At 45.0% G+C, this 19,941-nt stretch overlaps 7 protein-coding genes across 7 annotated transcripts; 3 read left to right on the forward strand and 4 right to left on the reverse strand.

Moving 5' to 3' along the window:
• Window positions 1–954: 954 nt before the first annotated feature.
• Window positions 955–1,431, forward strand: BJ212DRAFT_1477137 (uncharacterized protein; the record flags this gene model as incomplete). Its single annotated transcript, XM_041339497.1, has 3 exons — window positions 955–1,275; window positions 1,330–1,358; window positions 1,410–1,431. The coding sequence occupies 3 exons, from the start codon at window positions 955–957 to the stop codon at window positions 1,429–1,431; spliced, it is 372 nt and encodes a 123-aa protein (XP_041197129.1).
• Window positions 1,432–4,817: 3,386 nt separating this feature from the next.
• BJ212DRAFT_1296702 (uncharacterized protein) lies at window positions 4,818–6,861 on the forward strand (the record flags this gene model as incomplete). Its single annotated transcript, XM_041332489.1, has 8 exons — window positions 4,818–4,939; window positions 5,088–5,220; window positions 5,312–5,373; window positions 5,431–6,041; window positions 6,096–6,324; window positions 6,379–6,615; window positions 6,666–6,792; window positions 6,823–6,861. The coding sequence occupies 8 exons, from the start codon at window positions 4,818–4,820 to the stop codon at window positions 6,859–6,861; spliced, it is 1,560 nt and encodes a 519-aa protein (XP_041197130.1).
• Window positions 6,862–7,724: 863 nt separating this feature from the next.
• On the reverse strand, window positions 7,725–8,216 carry BJ212DRAFT_1296703 (uncharacterized protein; the record flags this gene model as incomplete). The annotated part of the gene is made up of 4 exons (XM_041332490.1): window positions 7,725–7,796; window positions 7,819–7,884; window positions 7,935–8,034; window positions 8,095–8,216. The coding sequence occupies 4 exons, from the start codon at window positions 8,214–8,216 to the stop codon at window positions 7,725–7,727; spliced, it is 360 nt and encodes a 119-aa protein (XP_041197131.1).
• Window positions 8,217–12,483: 4,267 nt separating this feature from the next.
• Window positions 12,484–12,984, reverse strand: BJ212DRAFT_1263995 (uncharacterized protein; the record flags this gene model as incomplete). The annotated part of the gene is made up of 1 exon (XM_041330390.1): window positions 12,484–12,984. One exon carries the CDS (start codon window positions 12,982–12,984, stop codon window positions 12,484–12,486), a length of 501 nt encoding a protein of 166 aa, XP_041197132.1.
• A 27-nt stretch (window positions 12,985–13,011) lies between these two features.
• On the reverse strand, window positions 13,012–13,587 carry BJ212DRAFT_1477142 (uncharacterized protein; the record flags this gene model as incomplete). Its single annotated transcript, XM_041339498.1, has 2 exons — window positions 13,012–13,245; window positions 13,294–13,587. 2 exons carry the CDS (start codon window positions 13,585–13,587, stop codon window positions 13,012–13,014), a joined length of 528 nt encoding a protein of 175 aa, XP_041197133.1.
• A 4,413-nt stretch (window positions 13,588–18,000) lies between these two features.
• On the forward strand, window positions 18,001–18,457 carry BJ212DRAFT_1330135 (uncharacterized protein; the record flags this gene model as incomplete). The annotated part of the gene is made up of 3 exons (XM_041334716.1): window positions 18,001–18,062; window positions 18,164–18,247; window positions 18,317–18,457. The coding sequence occupies exons 1-3, from the start codon at window positions 18,017–18,019 to the stop codon at window positions 18,454–18,456; spliced, it is 270 nt and encodes an 89-aa protein (XP_041197134.1). The 5' UTR covers window positions 18,001–18,016.
• An 800-nt stretch (window positions 18,458–19,257) lies between these two features.
• On the reverse strand, window positions 19,258–19,793 carry BJ212DRAFT_1330137 (uncharacterized protein; the record flags this gene model as incomplete). The annotated part of the gene is made up of 2 exons (XM_041334717.1): window positions 19,258–19,549; window positions 19,573–19,793. Coding segments are annotated over 2 exons (357 nt in total), but the record flags the coding sequence as incomplete, so codon positions are not given.
• Window positions 19,794–19,941: the final 148 nt, after the last annotated feature.

Below are 19,941 nucleotides of genomic sequence, written 5' to 3' on the forward strand. Positions count from 1 at the left end.
TTCTTAGATGGATCATCAAAACAGGCTAGTACTAGCTATGGACATTGTCCACCACATGACAATGGAACAGTGAGTATATGGTAACATATTCAATGTACTAGCTGAATCAACACATAAGGCTGCATATACGCACATGCATCAACAGATTCAAGCTCTAGTGAGCGAAAACAAGACTCTCAAACAGCAGAATAATGTATTATTAGCATCTCAAGATGCATACAAGTTTGTTTTTCACATGTATCTATCACTGTACCTGATACTGCTACAGGAACACCTTCAAGATACTTGCAACCTCAATTTCCCTTGATGTCAGTGACTCGGACATTGCTAAGTTCTCTGGAATTCCACCTGGTTTCAAATGCACCATCTACAAACCCTCAGCTCATGAGCGAAAGCATTCCAAACCCCTTCACCAGAGTGCCTATCCAAATATGAGATTTTGGACACCTAGCTTGTATGAAACATGGAAGAAGTCACCCGACGTGCAGTACACTGAACACAGAACCTTTCCTTTCCTCGAGAATGCAAATGGCAAGCCAGTTGAATAGTCCAAGGTAACTTGCATTACAAAGAGTTTGTGAAGCTGCTGGGCCACCTTAAAGCAAGAGAACTGAGCTCCCAATACCTGGGGCAAGACCAGAAACAAGATCCTTGACGAAGTTGTGGAGGAGATGGCACGTTTGCACCCTATTCTTGCCTTATGTGAAAATGGATGGAAGGTACATGTGATTGCAACAGAGCAGTATCCCTCATGGACAGCTACACACCTGGACAAAAAAAAGGAAGGTCCACAACACAGGGTTCAACAATCATGACACATCAAAACAGCGGAAAGTATCTGGGTCTGTCAAGCCTGAGTCTGATGCATCGAAGTCTCGAATCACTGGCAACAAGTCTATTAGTACCCTCCCTGAGTGTGAGGTGAAACAGGACACACCCCTGAAAGACATTTCCATGACTTTTGTCCTCAATTTTCAGAAAAGCAATATTGACACTTCTGGGCAGGAGCAACAGTCCAATGATACACAACAGCCACAATCTATTGAAGTGTTGACTCCTTCCCTGTGGCCCAGGCCTGTGTCTGTTCCTGTGCTCCATGTTTCACTGATTACTACTACCCATGATGCAAGCAACTCTCCAAAAGCTTCATCCCACGCAAACACAGCAGATACAACCCCTCAAGACTGTTTTGATCATAGCAATGACACCATCAACATGAGCACTTGTATTACTGAGGACACAGAGATGCCTGTAGAAGTAACAGTTGCAGCCATAGTAAGTCACCAACTTGTGCTTGTATTATGTTCATAAATACTGATAGTATTGTAGGCCTCCTTCCCTGTTATCAAGAACCCTCTGTAAGTCTTCCATAATCTTGTTCAAACTGGCACTGACTCAGGTACATGCAGTGTGAAGCTTGCCAGCTGTTAAGGTCATACTCAAGGGATAACTGGATCTGAAGGGCTTTGGCCTCAGCTCGTGCGCTGTGCCCCTTACCCAAGTATTGCCCCTTATTTCAGGAAGGCAAGGCTAATGTGTCTGGAAGGTCGGATGAGTAGTGTAGTGGATCCGGATGACTTCTGGATGAGGGATAAGTATCGTAGGGCTAATCTGGACTAGTCCAGACTAGAAACTAATGGTAATGGACTGTCAGAGACAGAGGCAGATATGGATAGACTATAGGAATCAATCCTAAGTCTTGGAGGGTGACAAGAGCAGAGATACTCAAGTCTGGAGGACAGGAATGAGTAGAACTAAGATGATATTCGAACTGAGGTGCTACAGAGAGTTACAGGAGGTTATATACTATAGGTATCTAATGGAATGATCAATCAGCAGAGTCCAAGGCTATGTACAAAGCATATGGGTAGTCTATTGGTAAGTAGAAACAGATCACGAATCATGAAATGGAAATGAAACATAGGTAACGGATCAGGGAGCAGGACAGATATACAGATAACTGAAATACCAGAGTTAGGGGGTTACTGAAAAGAGATGAGCACTGGCTGTGGATTCAGATGAGTTGTGGACTGGACTGGATGAGTGGACAGATTGAATGATGAGATGTTGGAGGGAGATAAGATGTGGATCTGAGATGAGATAAGGGTCAGATCTGAGATCCAGATATGCAGATATGACATATACATGTTATTGATGCAAAGAGTATTACTGATGTAGTTGCAATGGTTCCCCACCATCCGAGACTACCATCCAGAGTTGTCAAGGACCGCTTCTTTATGGTGGAAAAACCTGGCCTTGACGTGGCATCATTTGGTATTTTACCAGTGGATGATGCAGTAGAAGGTGAAGACAGTGATAATGATTCAGATGATGCTATGGATGGATGATAAAGTCTTTGGTCATTTAGTGCCTTGCCTGACTCAGTCTCACTCCTCCTTGCCTTCCCTATTGCAATTGCAGTTCCCCATGTCATCCTTCGCATACCCAAAATCTCCAAATCAGACTCAGGTCTCACTGCATGCAACAAGTCAACAATAGTTGTTATTATTTTTGTATTGTGACTCAGATACATGCGACAACAGTGATTACAGTAAATTCAGAATGCAATCAAGTGTCATATCCCACAATCCGGACCCATGTTCCATCATATTCCCACGCCTTCTGAGCCTACATCCAGACCCCACTTCATATCCAGCTCATTCCCAGATCCCCTTCCACTGTGCTCCACACCTCAGCAGGATCAACTATGCTCTGGATTTACCCCTGAGCTCTGGACCATCAGATCTCCACTGCTAGCCTGATCCATACCCCCCTGTCCCATCCACCCTATGCACACTCCATCCAGCAAGACATCCAGACTTCACCTCATCTTGGATTCTGGACTATATCCACCTTCCCATATTCTGGTCCTGTATCCACCTTGTCTTCCGGATCCCCAGATCTCCGGACCTCCAGATATTAACACCGGACCTATTCCCACCCTCTGTCTGAGATCCTGCGCCTATCCCCATTTAGGCATCTCTACCTTTCCAGCTTTCGGTTACCTCTTCTTCCGTCTTGCTTATTGATCCTTGTACGAGTCTTCATCTCTGAGTTCATTTACTTATGTTCCGTCTTACTTACTAATGTGTTTCCACATGCTTGTACATAGCCCTGCTCCTTTGCTTATTGATCCCCTCAGATATTGTCCAGTATATAACCCCTGTAGATACTCCTGTAGTTCCTCAGTTTGAATATCAACTTAGACTTGCCCAATCCTCTCTCAGACTTTGGTCCACCTAAGTCTGTCTTACCATCAGGCCTAGGGATTGATTCCCTAGGCCAGAGCTCCACCTTTCCAGCACTTACCCTCTTTCCGGACTTAGGTCCAATCCCTGTCTCTCCAACTCTACCTTAGGATAGTCTACCTCTGTTTGTTTCTACATCGGACTTCGTCCAATGTAGCCCCTATTCCTTCTGGACCTCTGGACCTCCTGTCCCTCATACCTCCAGGCATCCTGTCCTTTGGATGTTCTGCCCTCCGTACCTTCAGACATCCTGCCCTCTGTACCTTCGGACATCCTGTCCTTCTGTCCTCCATTATCCTGTCCTCCTGTCCTCCTGTCCTCCTGTCCTCCTGTCCTCCTGTCCTCCTGTCCTCCTGTCCTCCTGTCCTCCTGCCCTCCTGTCCTTCCATCCTGTTTCCTGTAGAAGTATTACCTTGCAGTGGGAACTCTCCTGAGCACTTCCTGCATTCCTCCGGAACTCTCCCGCGCTCCTCCGGAAGTCCTCTAGCGCTCTCCAGTAGAGTAGCCAGCCTCCAGAAGTCCTCTGGACTTCATCGGACCATCATCGGACCTCATATGAAATGAAGGGCACATACTTGGGTAAGGGGCACAGCGTACGAGCTGAGGCCAAGCCCCTCTGAGTCAGTCTCTCTCTCCTTTGAGCAACATGGTTCTTAACATCAAGGTCCAGCACAACAGATATAAGCGGTGCAATGAGACAGATGTGAACAATGCAATGAGATGGATTGGAAAAATACAATGAGGCAGTTGCAAAAGCTGCAATGAATGAAATGGGTACAAGAAATGCATGAGGACGGATTGGGTACAAGAACTGCGTGAAGATGGTTATGAGAACTATGCAATGACAGTTATGAGAACAAACTGCAATGAGACAGGTGCGAGAACTGCAAAGAGAGGAGGAGGATGTCATTCTGCTGCAACAGCACCAGGCAATGCCCTAAGCATGTCAAAGTGGGAGATTTCTTCACTAGTTTCAATGTCTCTAAGAGTGCAGCAGTGATGAGGTGGCCATGGTGTGTCTGAGTCATCAACAAACTTGCATCATTCAGAAGGCACGTTGGCAGGAGCTTTGTAGATTCATACCAAGCGTACCGGGTTTGCTTTGAATGAGTTACTTTGGTAAATAAATTTCTGTTAGTTTAAATAATCAAGGTGATAAAAGCAAACCCTACCTGGAAGCCAGAGATGTTATTTTGAGGGCCGCAAGATCTTCTGCAATCTTGTTTGCATTAATGATTGAGTTACTGTAAGCATGTTAGTAGGAACTCAGGGTGAGAACATTGATTCTTATGTCTTGATTTGCTTATTCTTGTGATCAGAAGAGGTTCTCTTTTGTCCTTTTGGTTTGCCCAGAAACAAGAGCTCAGCCTCACTATCTGTTGTGTCTTCAATATGAATGAGCTTGACAGCATCTTTAAGCCGGATGATGAGTTTCTATAGAATAATTGTTAGCATATAATCAAGTGTATCTAGGCATTCAGTTTACTCACCATGGGTCCTGGATTTTGAGGTGTGAAATTTACTTTGTAGGTTGGCCATCCAGTGAGAAGGTTGTCAATGTCCATTACCATGACATTGTCCTGGATAAAGACGTTATCTGTGCAGTCAATAATGTTAGATGAAGCCATGGAAGATGTACTATGTAGCTGGAGCTTAGGATATGAGGACTGGAAAGACTTGGAAGAATTTCAGTGAGTTGATGACTAAGCTTGACCTCATTATATGCGCATTGGTTCTGATGTCAACTTGAAAACACCCCAACCCTATATGCCTCTCCTTCTCTGCAACCATTATGATGTTCTATACCCCCCAGCTTCCCCATTATCATTTTTCTAATAGTTCTAGTCCGACGTTAATACAAACACCATCCCCACTGCCTTCTGGGCCCAGTCAACTACTGCCATTACATGGTCTTGAATACCCCCAGTCAAGTGACAACCTAGAGCGTCCGGGTGACTCTTCCCTTTTTCAAGTAAGTCAAATCTATATGAATATTTTGCTACACTGATTTAAAACCCCAGAGTGGATATTCAAACAGCAACTTGTATATTAATACGTTACAGAATCAGGTAACCAAACTTCAGCTCAAGCTTGTTACAGCCAAAACTGCATATTCAACATTGGAGTATGTTGCTGTTGTGTTTCTATATCCACACTGTTTAATTGATGTTTGTTTTGACAGGGGAGCATTCTGTGAACTTGCTTGTAACGTGCAGCTTGTTCATGCAGATCCTATGACTTTCACAAGTGCCAGTATCTCCCCAACATCTTCGACAAACCAACTATCCCCAGTCAACAAGAATGATTATCCTGGTGTCATTTTTTGGACACATGCAGACTGGGACAAGTGGCAGACAACATCACAGGGACTCAAACAGAAGGGAAAGCACAGGCCCGCAGCTTTCCTAGAAGACAAGAATGGTGAGGCGATCACAGAAGAATCACTTGACATCATCTGCAAAACCATTCATGGCCTCTGGTTCAAATTCACCACCAAAGGACTTCTTGCAACCAGCTGGAGCAAAATGATGCACTTGACCAGAACACTGTTCCACAGCATCATGGAAGAGAAGCACCCTCTTTTTAGATTAGCGACTGACAGCTGGAAGTTGGACTTATTGTGCAGCACTGCCTACCCTTCATGGCGCAAGAACCATCTTGATGCCGACAGTAACCTCTTGAAGCAGTTGAAGAAAGTCAAACAAGAAGATGACAATATTGACTACTGCAGTAGTATAAAGCGAACATGCAGCCCTGATTCTGAGGGGGCCAGTGCTTTGAAGCATGTGAAAGGTATTTTTTCTTTTGATTTCCACACATACACTCACACATAATATGTCTTTGCAGACGAATCCACAGGACCTCTCCTGCCAGTCAATTCTGACATCCCTACATCTCAGCCAGTGCTACTTGAAGGCAGCCCTAGTCCTATCAAGACAAACCTCCCACTAGCAGATTCCAATACTTCAATTCCTCCCCTGTTCAAGTTGCTTGAAGCAGAAAAAGAAAATGAAGCACCTCTGGCTTTAGCAACAATGCCGCTGACTCTGAGTCGCATTGTTTTGACAAATCCTCTGTAAGTGTCTACTACATTTGCACATTATTACTAACCACAACACTGCAAATGTAGTGCCAGTTTGACTTGTCGGCCATTATCGAAATCAACTACCACTAGTCTTGGTCCCTCTGATTCTGTTTTGAAGCCTGCAATGGCATCCCCTTCAATTACAGTGGACCTGACTGGCACAAACACACCTCTGTCACCTTGTATACCAACTACACTCTCTCCTCAGTCTGATGTCCTTGCTGCTGCCATGTCATCAAAGAAGGCCATGAAAATGTGCCCAGGTCCAAAGAAGAATGCGCAGTACATGTTTTTGTCTAATTGTAAGGATTGTTACTTATCTGATTGTATAGGAACCTCTGTGCATTTTGCTGGCTTAAACAAGTCAATGCAGCTGGTTCCACTAATGAATTCAATGTCTACTATTCGAAGTTGAATGAGGTGCAGATCAAATCTTATGATACTGAGGCCAAGCAGCTAGTAAGTTCAGCCACTCTCTCCATTGTCAAGTCGCTGAGAATATCTAGGAACAAGATGCAGGCTGGATGAAGAATAGTGACATCGCCAACAGTTCATTATACTAGTATCCCTATTGCTTTCCTAATCTTGCCTGCCTCATTGCCTTGCAGTCGTCTGCTCTCGCTTGCCTCATTGCCCCACAGTCATCTGCTCTTGCTCACCTGCTTTTGCCTGCCTCATTGCCCTGCAGTTGTTTGCTCTCGCTTGCCAGCCTCATTGCTGTGTTGTATTTGCTGCTGCCATGTTGATCTGCTGTGTTTCGCATCATTATCGTGCTTTCTGGTCACATATCATGTTTTCTGGTTGCCAGTCAAGTTATTTGTACCATTAGATTATAGCACAATTGGCATGAATACAACTGATTTTATTTCATACACGCAACTGAAAGAAATGTGGTGAAATATGATATAAATATTCTCAACATACCCTACAATATTTGAGAAGATCACAATGGATGTGAAATATTCTATTTGTCTCCACAGCAAGTCTCCTATAGCAAAATATGTTGCTCCCAAACTTGTCATATTTTGCATGATTCCAACAGTTTTGGCCATGTCCAGTTTTCCCTGGGGATGAACCAGGAACACAAGATTTCCATAGATTTCCATAGAGAATGGGACATATATGAGATTTTCTAGTGATGCTGTTCGACGGAGATCTCACAATTTTGTGCTGATTCTCACATATGATATTTCCATTGATGATCATAGATTCTCAATTGTAGTTGTACCAGGCAATAAAACTATGGAAATTGCATGAAAATGATGCTGATATACATTGCAAGAAAAAGCAAATGAATAGCTGGTTGATACTGCCCACTGCGGCCTGCCACCCCCCTGGTCCTCACCAGCAGGCCACCTGATGTCGACCTCTGCATGCGCCCTGGATGCCGACTAGTATAAGGTGCCAGAAGAGATCTTGCTGATGATGTCAACTGTATTGCTGTTCCATATATCATCCTTGACCTGAGAAAAAAATTGTAAACACCTGCATCAGGATGAGGGCGCATTTAGTCAAGTTTGTTACCAGCTTCAGCATGTCTGTTTCATAAGCCTGCAAGACAGAAATCAATGTTGTGAAACATGTATCACAGGAGTACCTACCAGCTGCTTCTCTTTTGTCAATCCGGACCAGTAAATCCTGAAATTGGCTGATGAGCCATTTGGAGCAACCTGCTTCAACCACTGATGTGTGCAGAGTGACCTAAGTCCAAGACTCCATGTCAAAGGTTGCTACTGTGTTCTAGATCAACACATGACATACCTTCCATTCTTCGATGTACAAGGTCGAAATTTTTTAACACTTGCTGACTTGACAGTAGCTGATGCAGGGGGTGTGGGCATATCATTGGATGGCAGTGTGGGTGTGGACAGTGGGGTCAGCATGTCAGATGGAGTCACCACAGGATCGGGGACAGTAGATTTGTGCTTTCAGCTGGTGTCATATCCACATATCCAGATCTCAGATCCGACCCTTATCTCATCTCAGATCCACATCTTATCTCAGATCCTATCCACATCTTATCTCCCTCCAACATCTCATCATTCAATCTGTCCACTCATCCAGTCCGGTCCACAACTCATCTGAATCTACAACCAGTGCTTGTCTCTTTTCAGTAACCCCCTAACTCTGGTATTTCAGTTATCTGTATATCCGTCCTGCTCCCTGATCTGTTACCTATGTTTCATTTCCGTTTCATGATTCGTGATCTGTTTCTACTTACCAATAGACTACCCATATGCTTTGTACATAGCCTTGGACTCTGCTGATTGATCATTCCATTAGATACCTATAGTATATAACCTCCTGTAACTCTCTGTAGCACCTCAGTTCGAATATCATCTTAGTTCTACTCATTCCTGTCCTCTGGACTTGAGTATCTCTACTCTCATCACCCTCTGAGACTTAGGATTGATTCCTATAGTCTATCTGTATCCGCCTCTGTCTCTGACAGTCCATTACCATTAGTTTCTAGTCTGGACTAGTCCGGATTAGCCCTATGATACCTATCCTGCATCCGGAAGTCATCCGGATCTGCTACAATACTTGTCCAACCTTCTGGACACATTAGTCTTGCCTTCCTGAAATTAGGGCTGTTCATCGTATGCCATATGATGGGACTTTATGGGGCCATAATATGGTCACCATACCTATACTGTTGGCTGTTTAGACCTTCAGTTGATGGTTATGGGTTATGGGTGTAAGGGGCCTGTATGTTGCTGTATTACTACGGCCGTAATACAGTGTGAGTATGGTTTGTTTATTGTGTATAAACAAATAGACTTAGCTTGATACATGCAGTAGCCATATGTCTTATTTTGCAACAAGTTGTTCTGGACCTGATCCTCATGCCATGGAAATCCTCAAAGTACTGGTGCATCTTCTACTACAATATATAATCAATCAGATTCTAACATGTACTATGTCATGTCCAGCTATGTTCTTCAATTCCATTGCTCTGATTCTGGAGGAACCATGACACCAGTCAAGATATCCACCAGCGCTGTTGCTTTACTCTCATTGCTTGCTGTCCCCCCTTCCAAATCTCATACAATTGCTCAATGTCATCTGATGCTCCCACCACATGTGTACCTGCCAAGGATCAAGCCTTTCAGGAGGTTCTTGGCCATGGGAGACATCCCAAAAATGTTGAGTGCATGAACGCTCTCATCCAAGCTGAAGGCAACCACACTGATGATGATCGGCCCTCATGCTGCCAACACCATTCTCATCATGTACCCAAAAAAAAAAGTCACTGTCAATGGCAACAATTCTTTTTCTTGCCTCCCAGTCAAGGAGGCCTTGGATGTGATGACCAAACACTATGTGACCACTTGGACAATGCAAAGGACCAGTTGCACCGGTATTATCAAAACAATTACCTTTCATTGCAAGCTTTGAGTTCCCCCACCATCATTCCTCAACCTGTGGCAGCAGAAACCCCATCTGGATCACCACAGAAAGTGAACTTTACAGCTTGGTACAAGAAGTGCCCAATGACCTCAAGAGACAAGCTTGAGGAGTACTTTAGGCTGCCCATGAAGGACTTTGATGCCTGTGACCCCATTCAATGGTGGGCAGGCCGCCACTCACAATTTCCGAACCTCTCACGTCTGGCTCAGGATATTCTTGCTATTCCTGGTGAGTTCAATCTGCTCAACTATTGTACATAGGTACACTAATTCCCCGCATGTTGTGCAGGCTCTGCTGTTGCTGTCGAACACATCTTTTCCACTGGCCATGATACTATCTCTCTTCAGCATGCTAGTCTCCAACCCAACACTATCAGGACATTGATGTTGCTTAAGCAGTGTCTGCGCCTCACTCATAATGCCATCACAGTGATTGATTGATTCATATTTGTATATACCTTTTGCTACATGGTTAGTACTACTGTAATTCGATGTTTTTTCATCTCCTGTACAACCATATAGCCGGTCATATGACCATATGATGACCCATACCGTACCATCAAATGTTTTGAATGTTTTGTACAACATACAGTATGGTACAGGTAGTACCTGTAAGCCCACTGTAAATTGTATGGCCATAACCATATATGGTTACAGTGGCCAGCCCTACCTGAAATAAGGGGCAATACTCAGGTAAGGGGCACAGCACATGAGCTGAGGCTGAAGCCCTTTGGATCCAGTTATCCCTTGAGTACAACCTTAACAGTATATCATCATCTCCATGATTAGTGCAGGATGCAACAACATGAGATGAGAGTTCAAGAAGTTCCTTATCTGGGAGGGAAAACAGTGAGATGACTGCGACATTGATGAATGACCATTCCATTTTGCCATCATCACTGCCAATGGTCTCCATAGCAAGCTGCGTGAAATAGTGGACTTCTCCAAATTGTATCACACCATCAAGAGAAAACTAAACATGTGGTGTTAGAGCCTTGAGAGTATTTAACATTGGTAGTGAGAAAACTACCTTGACATTATGAGAAACTTGTAGAGGCTTAGTGGCATCCATTGATTTCAATGACTCCCACCAGAGTGAACATGCAATTTGTCCATTAGGCAACTTAAGATGAGCCCACTTGAAAATTTCAGGAGCAGGCTCATTCAGGAAGAGTGTGATAGCGTGTTTTTCGGCACCTTGTGGGTAGGCTGACCAACAATCTTGTTTCTGGAGCAAAGCATAGCCTTCGCCAAGGTCAATTGCACCACTGGGAAGTCCCTTGAGTGGTTCATCAAGCTCTGGAAGCATTGCCTTGAGGGCATTGACTTGCGAGCGACAGACTCCCTCTCTGGAAAGGTTTGCGTAAGGTTTGGAAGGCTGTCTGATCTCCTGGCCCAGGTTTCTGATGGTCCTCTCCATCATCCACTGGGCATAGCAGACTGGGGGTCCTTTCTGAATGGCTTTGGACACGAGATGGTTGACTTGATGGGCACAAGGGCAGATGAAATGTATCTGATCCTGGCGGCGCTGATAGTATAGCTCTTCGAATTCTAGCTCCCATTCACCAAGTATGACCTGGGCCCTTTGCAAATCAGAGCGAGTGATACAATGCTGGTATATGATCCAAAAGCCTGCAATGAGCTGGCAATAGTTAAGCCAGTATGGCTCTGGCAGAAGGCCATATGTAAGTGCAGGAGCAAGGCCAAACAGATACAATTGAAACTCCCATGTTTTATAACTGGTATCGATTTTTTCTGCTATGTTGCGTGGTTTTCAATCGAAGGAACCAGGAAGATATTGTCTGGCAGCTGCCACAGCTTTGCCATGAGCCTCCCACACATCACCATGCATAACTCTCCATTCCCACAACTTGACATCATCTGAAGCTGTGCAATTGATCGTTCCTCACCAGAGTGAAAGTAATAAGTCACTCAAAAGCCCAGTGAGGTGCATAATATCTGTGGAGAAACAAGCGGGTACTTGTAGCATATGAGAGGGATTGAGACTGAGGAGAATGCTGGGTTTTGTGATGCTGGTTTCCGTCTTGCACTTGTCATACTGACATTGATTTGGAGATGATACAAGATGAAGGAGGTTTGTAGCATAGTTCTGCGATGCAGCAAGAGGAAGGTTGAACACATCAACATCAGGATGGTCGCATCTGGTGACATGGAAGTTGTTTGGACGAAGGAGGACAGGATAGTAATATGTTCCTCACTCCTTTTGGTGCCCAATCACACCACAATATAGATGGCATCCATTCTTGCCACAGTGACCAACCATTCCATCGAAATACATGAGACCCAGACTGTCAGCAGTTGCAAGAAAAAGATATGGATGTGATAAGAACACAGTATTGCACCAGGCATTGTAGACTGAGAGGCCTTCATTCTGAAGTGCGGCAAGGTGATGGAGACCAGGAAAGAGGAATGAATCAATGTTTTTTGGTTTGTGGGGGCCAGGGATAAATCCACCAGGAAGGACATGTTTTTTTTTGTATCGAACATCAGGAGCGTGATCCATAACAACCCAAATATATAGCCAGCAATTCAATAGCTTGCTCTGGTAGAGCTGAGTGCCATCCATCAATATCATCAATATGATATCATTCTTGCTGATCTTGCCTTCAAGAACTGCATTGAGATAATCGCTCCCCATCACAAAGTCATCATACACGTCAATCGACCCCCCTGACTCATGAAGTTTGTCAAATAGTTTTGCTGTGCAGTCAGTGCAATATCACATACATTTTGCACTATTGTGATCATGATAAAGTGCCTGGAGCTGTGGTCCAGCAGGAATGGTATGGAATTTCCAGGCAACTTTGTTATGGCCCCTGCTAGCCTGCAGTTTAATTTGATCATACCAATGTTTGTTGCAGACAGGGCAGTGGTCGAGGTCAGCAAATGGACCGGTGATAAGCAATACATGTGTCAGACACATGTCATGAGTTATAGACTCAACTCCAGTGTACTCGGCAATCATGCGTTCAATCCTATAGAAACTGGGCATCTCATCTGTACCAGGGAACGTGCATGCTGTAGAAGAATGAATGCATTTGTAAGTGCTCTGTGATGAGTGCTCAAGAGCATAGTAGGTTGAGATCAAGTGGCAAATGATGGGATTGGTGATATCCAGAGGTTCATGAGGAGGGTTCCGCAAGTTACTTCTGGCCTCTTCGTCAAGTTTTGCAACAGGGTCGCCTAACAATGCAGACTGCAGTGCTAAAATAAACTCCATGGTTGTTTTGATTTTAGGGAGGACAGCTCATTGTGCGAGTTCCTTGATATCAATAGCTGGTTGTTCTCTCTGATTATTGTGTTGTGGGGCATGGACCTCCTCATCTCTGCGACCATCATCACCCCACCCATCCAAATTCCCATCCCTCCATCCACCAATATCCCCATCACCTGGTCCATCTAGATTCCCATTATCCTGCATGTTGAAATCCTGATCTTTGTCACCCATGGGAATGATGGGGTCTTCATCAACAAGGCCGCGCTATTTGCCATGTGGAGATGATGGGGTAGGCAGGTGGTGCTCTCGTACATGACTCCCTTGTGCTGCCTCATCAGGTCTTTCTGGCAGACAGCTTCCTGCATCAGTCGCAACATTTCGAGAAGGACCAGCACTTGAAGACAATTCACCAAGGGCATCAGCGTGAGCTCGAATCTGTGCATGTAAATTGAGAGAGAGATTCCTGGCATGAATGGTGTCTCTTTCTTCCTCGGTTTCAGCTGCTTGCAAGTGTTTGTACCACGTAGAGCGAGAGACAGCATGGGGACAACTGCCATTGTGCCTCTTGCAGACACACATGTAACCCACTGGCAGGTCTATGGGCATAGGTAGGCTGATATTGCCAATTATCAGTTAATAGATCTATGTAAGACATGGAATCAGACATACAAAAACACCAAAGGGAGTCCAGCAATATTGCACGTGAACGCAAGTGGTGTGCACATCGACAAAAACACTATCAAGAAACACACTAGATCATCAGAACAAAATGAGAACTTTGAACAAGATATGATTGAATTGTACTTACTGGATCTTCGAACCTTCCTTCTGCCAGTTCCACCTATTTATGTGTTTTGCCCCCTGGTTACACCAAAGAGAGTTACTACACAAGGAGGGTAGAACTAGCAATATGATGGGATAGGTTTCAAGGCTGCACATGAATGAAAATGTGTTGCATCAATTGTGTACGTGTGCGATCAATGTGATTGACACGAAATGCGTGTGAGACGATGGTAAAATGATGGTACTATCCCTTCCACTGCAATCGGCACCCCACAGAAGTCAGCACTTTCACAAAACTCATATTTCTAGCTACTTAAACACAAAATTCTTAACATAGGTATCATTCTCTGTCTAATACAACTCATTCCAAGGTTGAACAACCATGATTAAAGCAGAATTGAGCGAGATAGTCAAAAGTGCCAAAGTCACGCAGAAATGTCACCTGCCAATATGTGCTGTGATGGAGTCTCAAATTGCACACACCCACTTTGGAAGTGCTGACTGGTGCAGTGCTGCTGGCTATGGGGCTGGTCCGCATTCACAAGTCTAGCAGCGGCAGACAAGGAAAGCTGCGAGCTTCGTCAGACCCAACTTATGAGTCACATATTCAGGCTGCAATTCAGGGAATTGCAAATGGGTTATATAAATCCATTGCAGCTGCAGCTAAGGAACAGAATGTGAGTCATGTTTCATCATGTGATTATTCACTCAACTGGTCTAGGTATCATGTCAGACACTGAGTGACCAATGCTTGGGAGTGCATAAGTTTCATCAGCATGCCCACGAGAGCCAGCAATTATTATCTGCTGCACAAGAGGAAACTGTTGCTGACTGGTGTAACCTGGCATCCACATCTGCAACTCCTATTCACCCTGCAAAGTTGCATGTGTCTGTTAAGGAAATAACTGGCCAACTCCCATCATGAAAGTGGCATTATGGCTTCATTCATCGACATCCATCCCTTCATATATCTCAAGCAAGTGGACTGGATCCAAAATGTGCTCAAAATTTTAACAAGGATACCATTGGGGAGTTTTTTGAGATGTGAAAGAAGCTTGATGATGACCATAATAAAATTCCACCAGAGCATCATTGGAATATGGACAAGAAAGGCAATCAAATGGGCAGGGGGAAGGAAAAATGCTGGCATGAAATTCATTTTCTCTGCAGAAGATTCAGATCATTATCAGGTCCATAGCAATAATCTAGAGCTCGTAACCATTATCAAGTGCATCTCAGCTGCGGGTGCTAAGATGCCACCATGGTTTGTCCTTTCAGAAGGACCAGCCCCAGATATTCGAGATCTAAAAGATAAAGTAGGTGGGTAAGTAAGCTACATAAGCATATCATTGTGCTCTACTAACACTGTGATATCCTTGGACAGCGTTTCTTTCTCTCCAACAGGATGGACAGATCATGAGATTGCAGATTATTGGTTCAGGAACCACTTTGTTCCTACAGCAGAGAAATACTGTGTTGATCCTGAGAAACCAATTGTTCTGACGGTTGATGGTCATAGTTCACACGAACAAAGAGCTATCAAAAGGGCAGCTTATGATAATGGTGTCATAATTCATGCCTTTCCATCGAAAACCACGCACAAAATTCAACCACTGGATGTGGGCATTTTTTCCTCTGTTCAGCGTGCTTGGACCAAACATTGTGACAAACACCTTGCTGATGGGGTTGAAATTGATCACTATAATTTTATTCATGAATATATGGCCATTCACCATGTCATTACACCAGAACTCATCCAGAAAGCATTTAAAAAAACTGGTATCTATCCTCTTGATCCATTGGTCTTCACAGACAAGGACTTTGCACCAAGCCTGGTTTATTCAACTACTGCACATCTTCCCCCATCATATCCTTCTGAAGTCCCTTCATCTCCAATGGCAATTCCTTCTGACGTTGAAGAATTTGACCAGTTGATGAGACTGGATGGCAACCACGAAGAAGAGGATTCGGAGGATGACAGCAATTTTTTTCCCATGGCTGTTGATGAACATGACTCAGACTCAGACTCTCGGAGCTCTGACTCAGGCGACTCGGAAGGACCTCAAAGTGACAACTCGGAGTCAGATGAAGACAAAGACGAAGGAGAGATGCCCCAGCAAGACACACAGCCCCCTCTAATGACACTCACATCACCGCTCAACATTGCAACTATCAGGCCCATCCAACATCCAGTTATCCCCTCATATGTTCAGGCAATGACATTGATGAAGGAGGAACTTTGGCATGAGCTCCAGCGCATGTATGAGCAGAATGGGGCATTAGTTCAGACGACTCAGATCCTGACTGCCCAGCTTGACGCTACAAATGCACACTGTACAATGGCACAGCAGGCATTGGCTCAATCTCGACTGGAGTTGGAGAATGTAAAGAAAAAGAAACAGCCAAGGAAATCTGTCAAATTACAGGCCCGTTTCATGACACACCCAGAGCTCAAGGAGGACTTCAATAAAGCGGAGGAAGAGCGGCGTGAAAAAGACAAGCTCGATGCGGAGAAACAGGCCAAAAAGAAGTCTGAAGATGAAGTGCGTCATGCTCAGATTGAACATGATATTGGGTCAAAGACATTTGATGCACTCTCAACACTCTGGCACAAGGACGACTTCATCACGCTTGCTGGTGCTCTTAAGATTTCGAGAGATGGGACAGTCGACGAACTCCAAGTGAGAATCAAAGAGTTTCTTGCTGATGCCGAAAATCAGCACTTTGCTGATAATCCACGTTTTTCTGCGCTCTTCCAGACAGGAAAAACACGTTCGAAGAATTCGGCCACCGCATCATCAACGGGACAGGCCAGTACTAGCGGCACCTCGCAGGACAACGGCGCCACCTCGTCAAACACTGTGGCTTTCAGCGGCAATCATTTTTTCACTTCTCCCACGCATGCTTTCAACTCAAATTATCCTTCGCACCTTACTAACCAGCCATATTTTCATCAATTCTACCCTAATCCAGCTCTTCAGGCGCCATATTACCTACAATGCAGAATAATAATCCATCCAGCGGTCCCATTGCATCATCATCGAACTTACATAGACAACCTCAGGCTCAGCCTGGCCATCCATACAATGTACACAGTCTCCCTATACATCCACCTCAATTTTACAACTATGGCACTAATAACAGTCACCCTCGTACTTAGGTATATCTACTAGTCAATACTGTACTTGCTCGTTCAAACATTCACGCCGAATACTAATTGACCTTGCGCTCTTGCTTGACTGCCGAACTGACTTTGAAATCGGCCTACGTGACATGTCGTGACTCACGGTGACATTTGCGTGACTGCCGACTTCTGTGGGGTGCCGATTGCAGTGGAAGGGATAGTACAGTGACAACGAAACGATAGCAATGTGGTGCCGTTGCAGATTACACAATATTTTAGCATAAATTATATGTCTAAACGATATTTCACGCAATCTCAACCGTTCTGGCCATGTCCAGTTTTGCCTGGGGTTCATCAATATTACGGCCGTTTTCCGTCGATACGGTGAGGTCCGGTTTTCACTGGGTGCATTCGAAGACATCTAACGTCGAGTCTATTTTCTCACCACTAGCACAGGACCTTCAAGTCGACTTTCTTGGTACTAAAATTAACCACGGGCCCTAAACTCATGCCCTGAACCGAACTAGTGGACCCTCGGAGGCGTCATTTGAAGCCCCATTGCTGCCGAAGCGGGTATTACAATCACAGCTTCATTCTTCCTTTATAAAAGGTCGCAACTCCCTGTTCTCAGTATGAGCCTTAGTCCATCTTTACTCTTCCATTTGGCTCCATGGCCTCACTCTATTTCACTGAGGTGCGCTTTGAAAACTTTGAAAACCTTGCTGTATCACTGAATTACGCTTGCCCTTCAAGTTACATGTGACTGGCCAAGAGCACTTACTGAAGAACAACCCCTTCCCGAAGCCCTTCGTCGCAGGTCTCTTTTAATGAGGGTACTCTGTTTTTTGTCACTGGACGCCCAGATCTTAATGATCTTTGGAAGTCGCTGCAATCCGAGGAAGCGTTCGAAATCGTTAGGAACAAATTGTGCTCTATCCTGGCCAGCACCATCACCACAGTAAGCTATCCAACTCCGCGTGCGCCACGAGCTCTAGCCAACGCTGACATTCTCCCACAAAGGCAAGCGTCGCCCTCGCTTTAAGTGGTGTCTTCGTCACTACGGGCTCCCCTGTGTCATACTTTGACTATACGTCACCCGCTCCGCATTGTCTGCTCTTAATATCGCTCATGCTCGCTATGATCGCACTGTTGACATCCGGCTCCGGCATGATACGTTGGATACACACCGATCGGCATTGGACTCAAGAAGTAAGGATCATCGTCACCACACCGATTGCACCAACTGACCTAAATACGATCAGCAACTCAAGCCAGGTGGCTACTTCGTGTTATCCTACCTGTTGTCAATAGTCACCCCCATGTTCTTCGTCGCCTGGTCCCTACATTGTTTCATATTTGGTGACTTATTCCATCATTTGAGGCTCTCCGGTCCCTTATGCATTTTCACCCCAGCGATGTTGATAACAGGCTTTTCCTCTCAAAGCATAATCTGCCGCGCCGTCACTGTGCTTTGGATGGTCACATACGTCGTGAACATGGGGACAATATTGATAGAAATTATGTGGAAGTATGCGGCAAGCCTCAATCACGCTAGATATCACCAGTAGTTTACACTTTCCGCTTTGCTCCTTATTTCACCTGCGATTGGTCTGCGTTTTATGTAACCTCCCTGATGTGGCCCATACAAGTGTGCTCAATGTAGACGAGTATATGTATGTAATTTGTGGCTTTCAGTTACATCAAATTTTCAAGTATTTGACACAGCAAATCGTGTCAATGTGAAAGCCTCAAGTGGAGATTAGTATGCACGCATTGCGCAAAAGCAAGCAGCAATAATTAATCAGAAAGCACGACACAATATTTATTTCAATTGGCTCAGTGAAGCAAGCCTGACCATATTAATATTATACAATTTGTGTGAAGTAAAAATAGCCCAATGACAAAGTTACAAAGTGACACAAGTCCAGTGGACCTCGAGAGTTGTATTGGATGAGTTGCAGGCATGGTCGTCAGTTCCAGAGAAGGAAACACGGTTGTATGATGGTTCATCTAAAGGTCTTCGGGAACACAATCTGGCAGTTCAGAGCGCGAATGGGAGTCGCCCAACGATATGCACAAGGTATCATCACCGGTGTTCAAGCCTCCATCTGTGAAACGCGACCCCACAATCCAAGACCCCATGCGACACCCAAAAGTCCAAGATAGCTATTGCTCCCGGTGAGTTTGCAGGGGTTGAACGGAGGGTTCGGCGGGACATGAAAGCCACAAGTCGAGCTCGTCCTCATACTTGCCCATGATGCCTTTCCAGACGCATGTCGGAAGTAAGTGTCGTAAATAGTGCCTCGGAGGTGACTCTCAACTTCGACGTTGCGCTAGTCTGGCGAATCTGGAGCAGAGAGGAGTCAGAGAAGGTTTCGGTGCTCAAGAGCATATCTGGTTCTAGCAAGTTGCCATACGGAACGCTAGTCTTGGATACTGAGGGCATTAAAGATGCCATTTCCGCTTCGAGGATGCGTATGTACAACTTTTTCCCCTGCACACGTTCTCGGTGTTCATTACATCTTTCACCAGGCGAAAGTCAGATGTCGAAAAAGAACGCCTCCCTCCAGAACTTTTCGATGCCGAAGTGGCAAAAGGCTTTCTTGGCTCAAGCACAACCTGGGTCGCGACCGAGAGCCCCCAGCAGACATCATCGAGTCCCTGTGTCTCCGAGTGGAGTCAACGTTGGAGTGGACACTTCCATGTCGTCGGAATCGCTAACGTCCTTACCTAGTCTCCCAGCGGTGGACAGATGGGCTCTCCGCGTACCCCATTCAAAACTCCATTCGAGGGCAGAAATAATCTGCAGGCTTCGCTTGGGATGACGATTTCCTCGACGAGGCGCTGGAATTTGGAGAGCACAATTTCGATGATCCAGAAAGTGCTCGATTGGAAGGACTTGGAGGACTCGTGGGCTTCCTGGAAATGTTTGGTCTTATGGAGTGGTAGTTCTCCCCATAATTGACTGAGATCGAAGCTCGATACTGTATATCCATAGTCTTTTTTTTCTAGTCGCTTTGATGGATCGCAACCAAAAAGAGAGGGACAGCTAA

This window comes from Suillus subaureus (genome assembly GCF_016647635.1).
Source record: "Suillus subaureus strain MN1 chromosome Unknown BJ212scaffold_5, whole genome shotgun sequence".
Classification (NCBI taxonomy): domain Eukaryota; kingdom Fungi; phylum Basidiomycota; class Agaricomycetes; order Boletales; family Suillaceae; genus Suillus; species Suillus subaureus.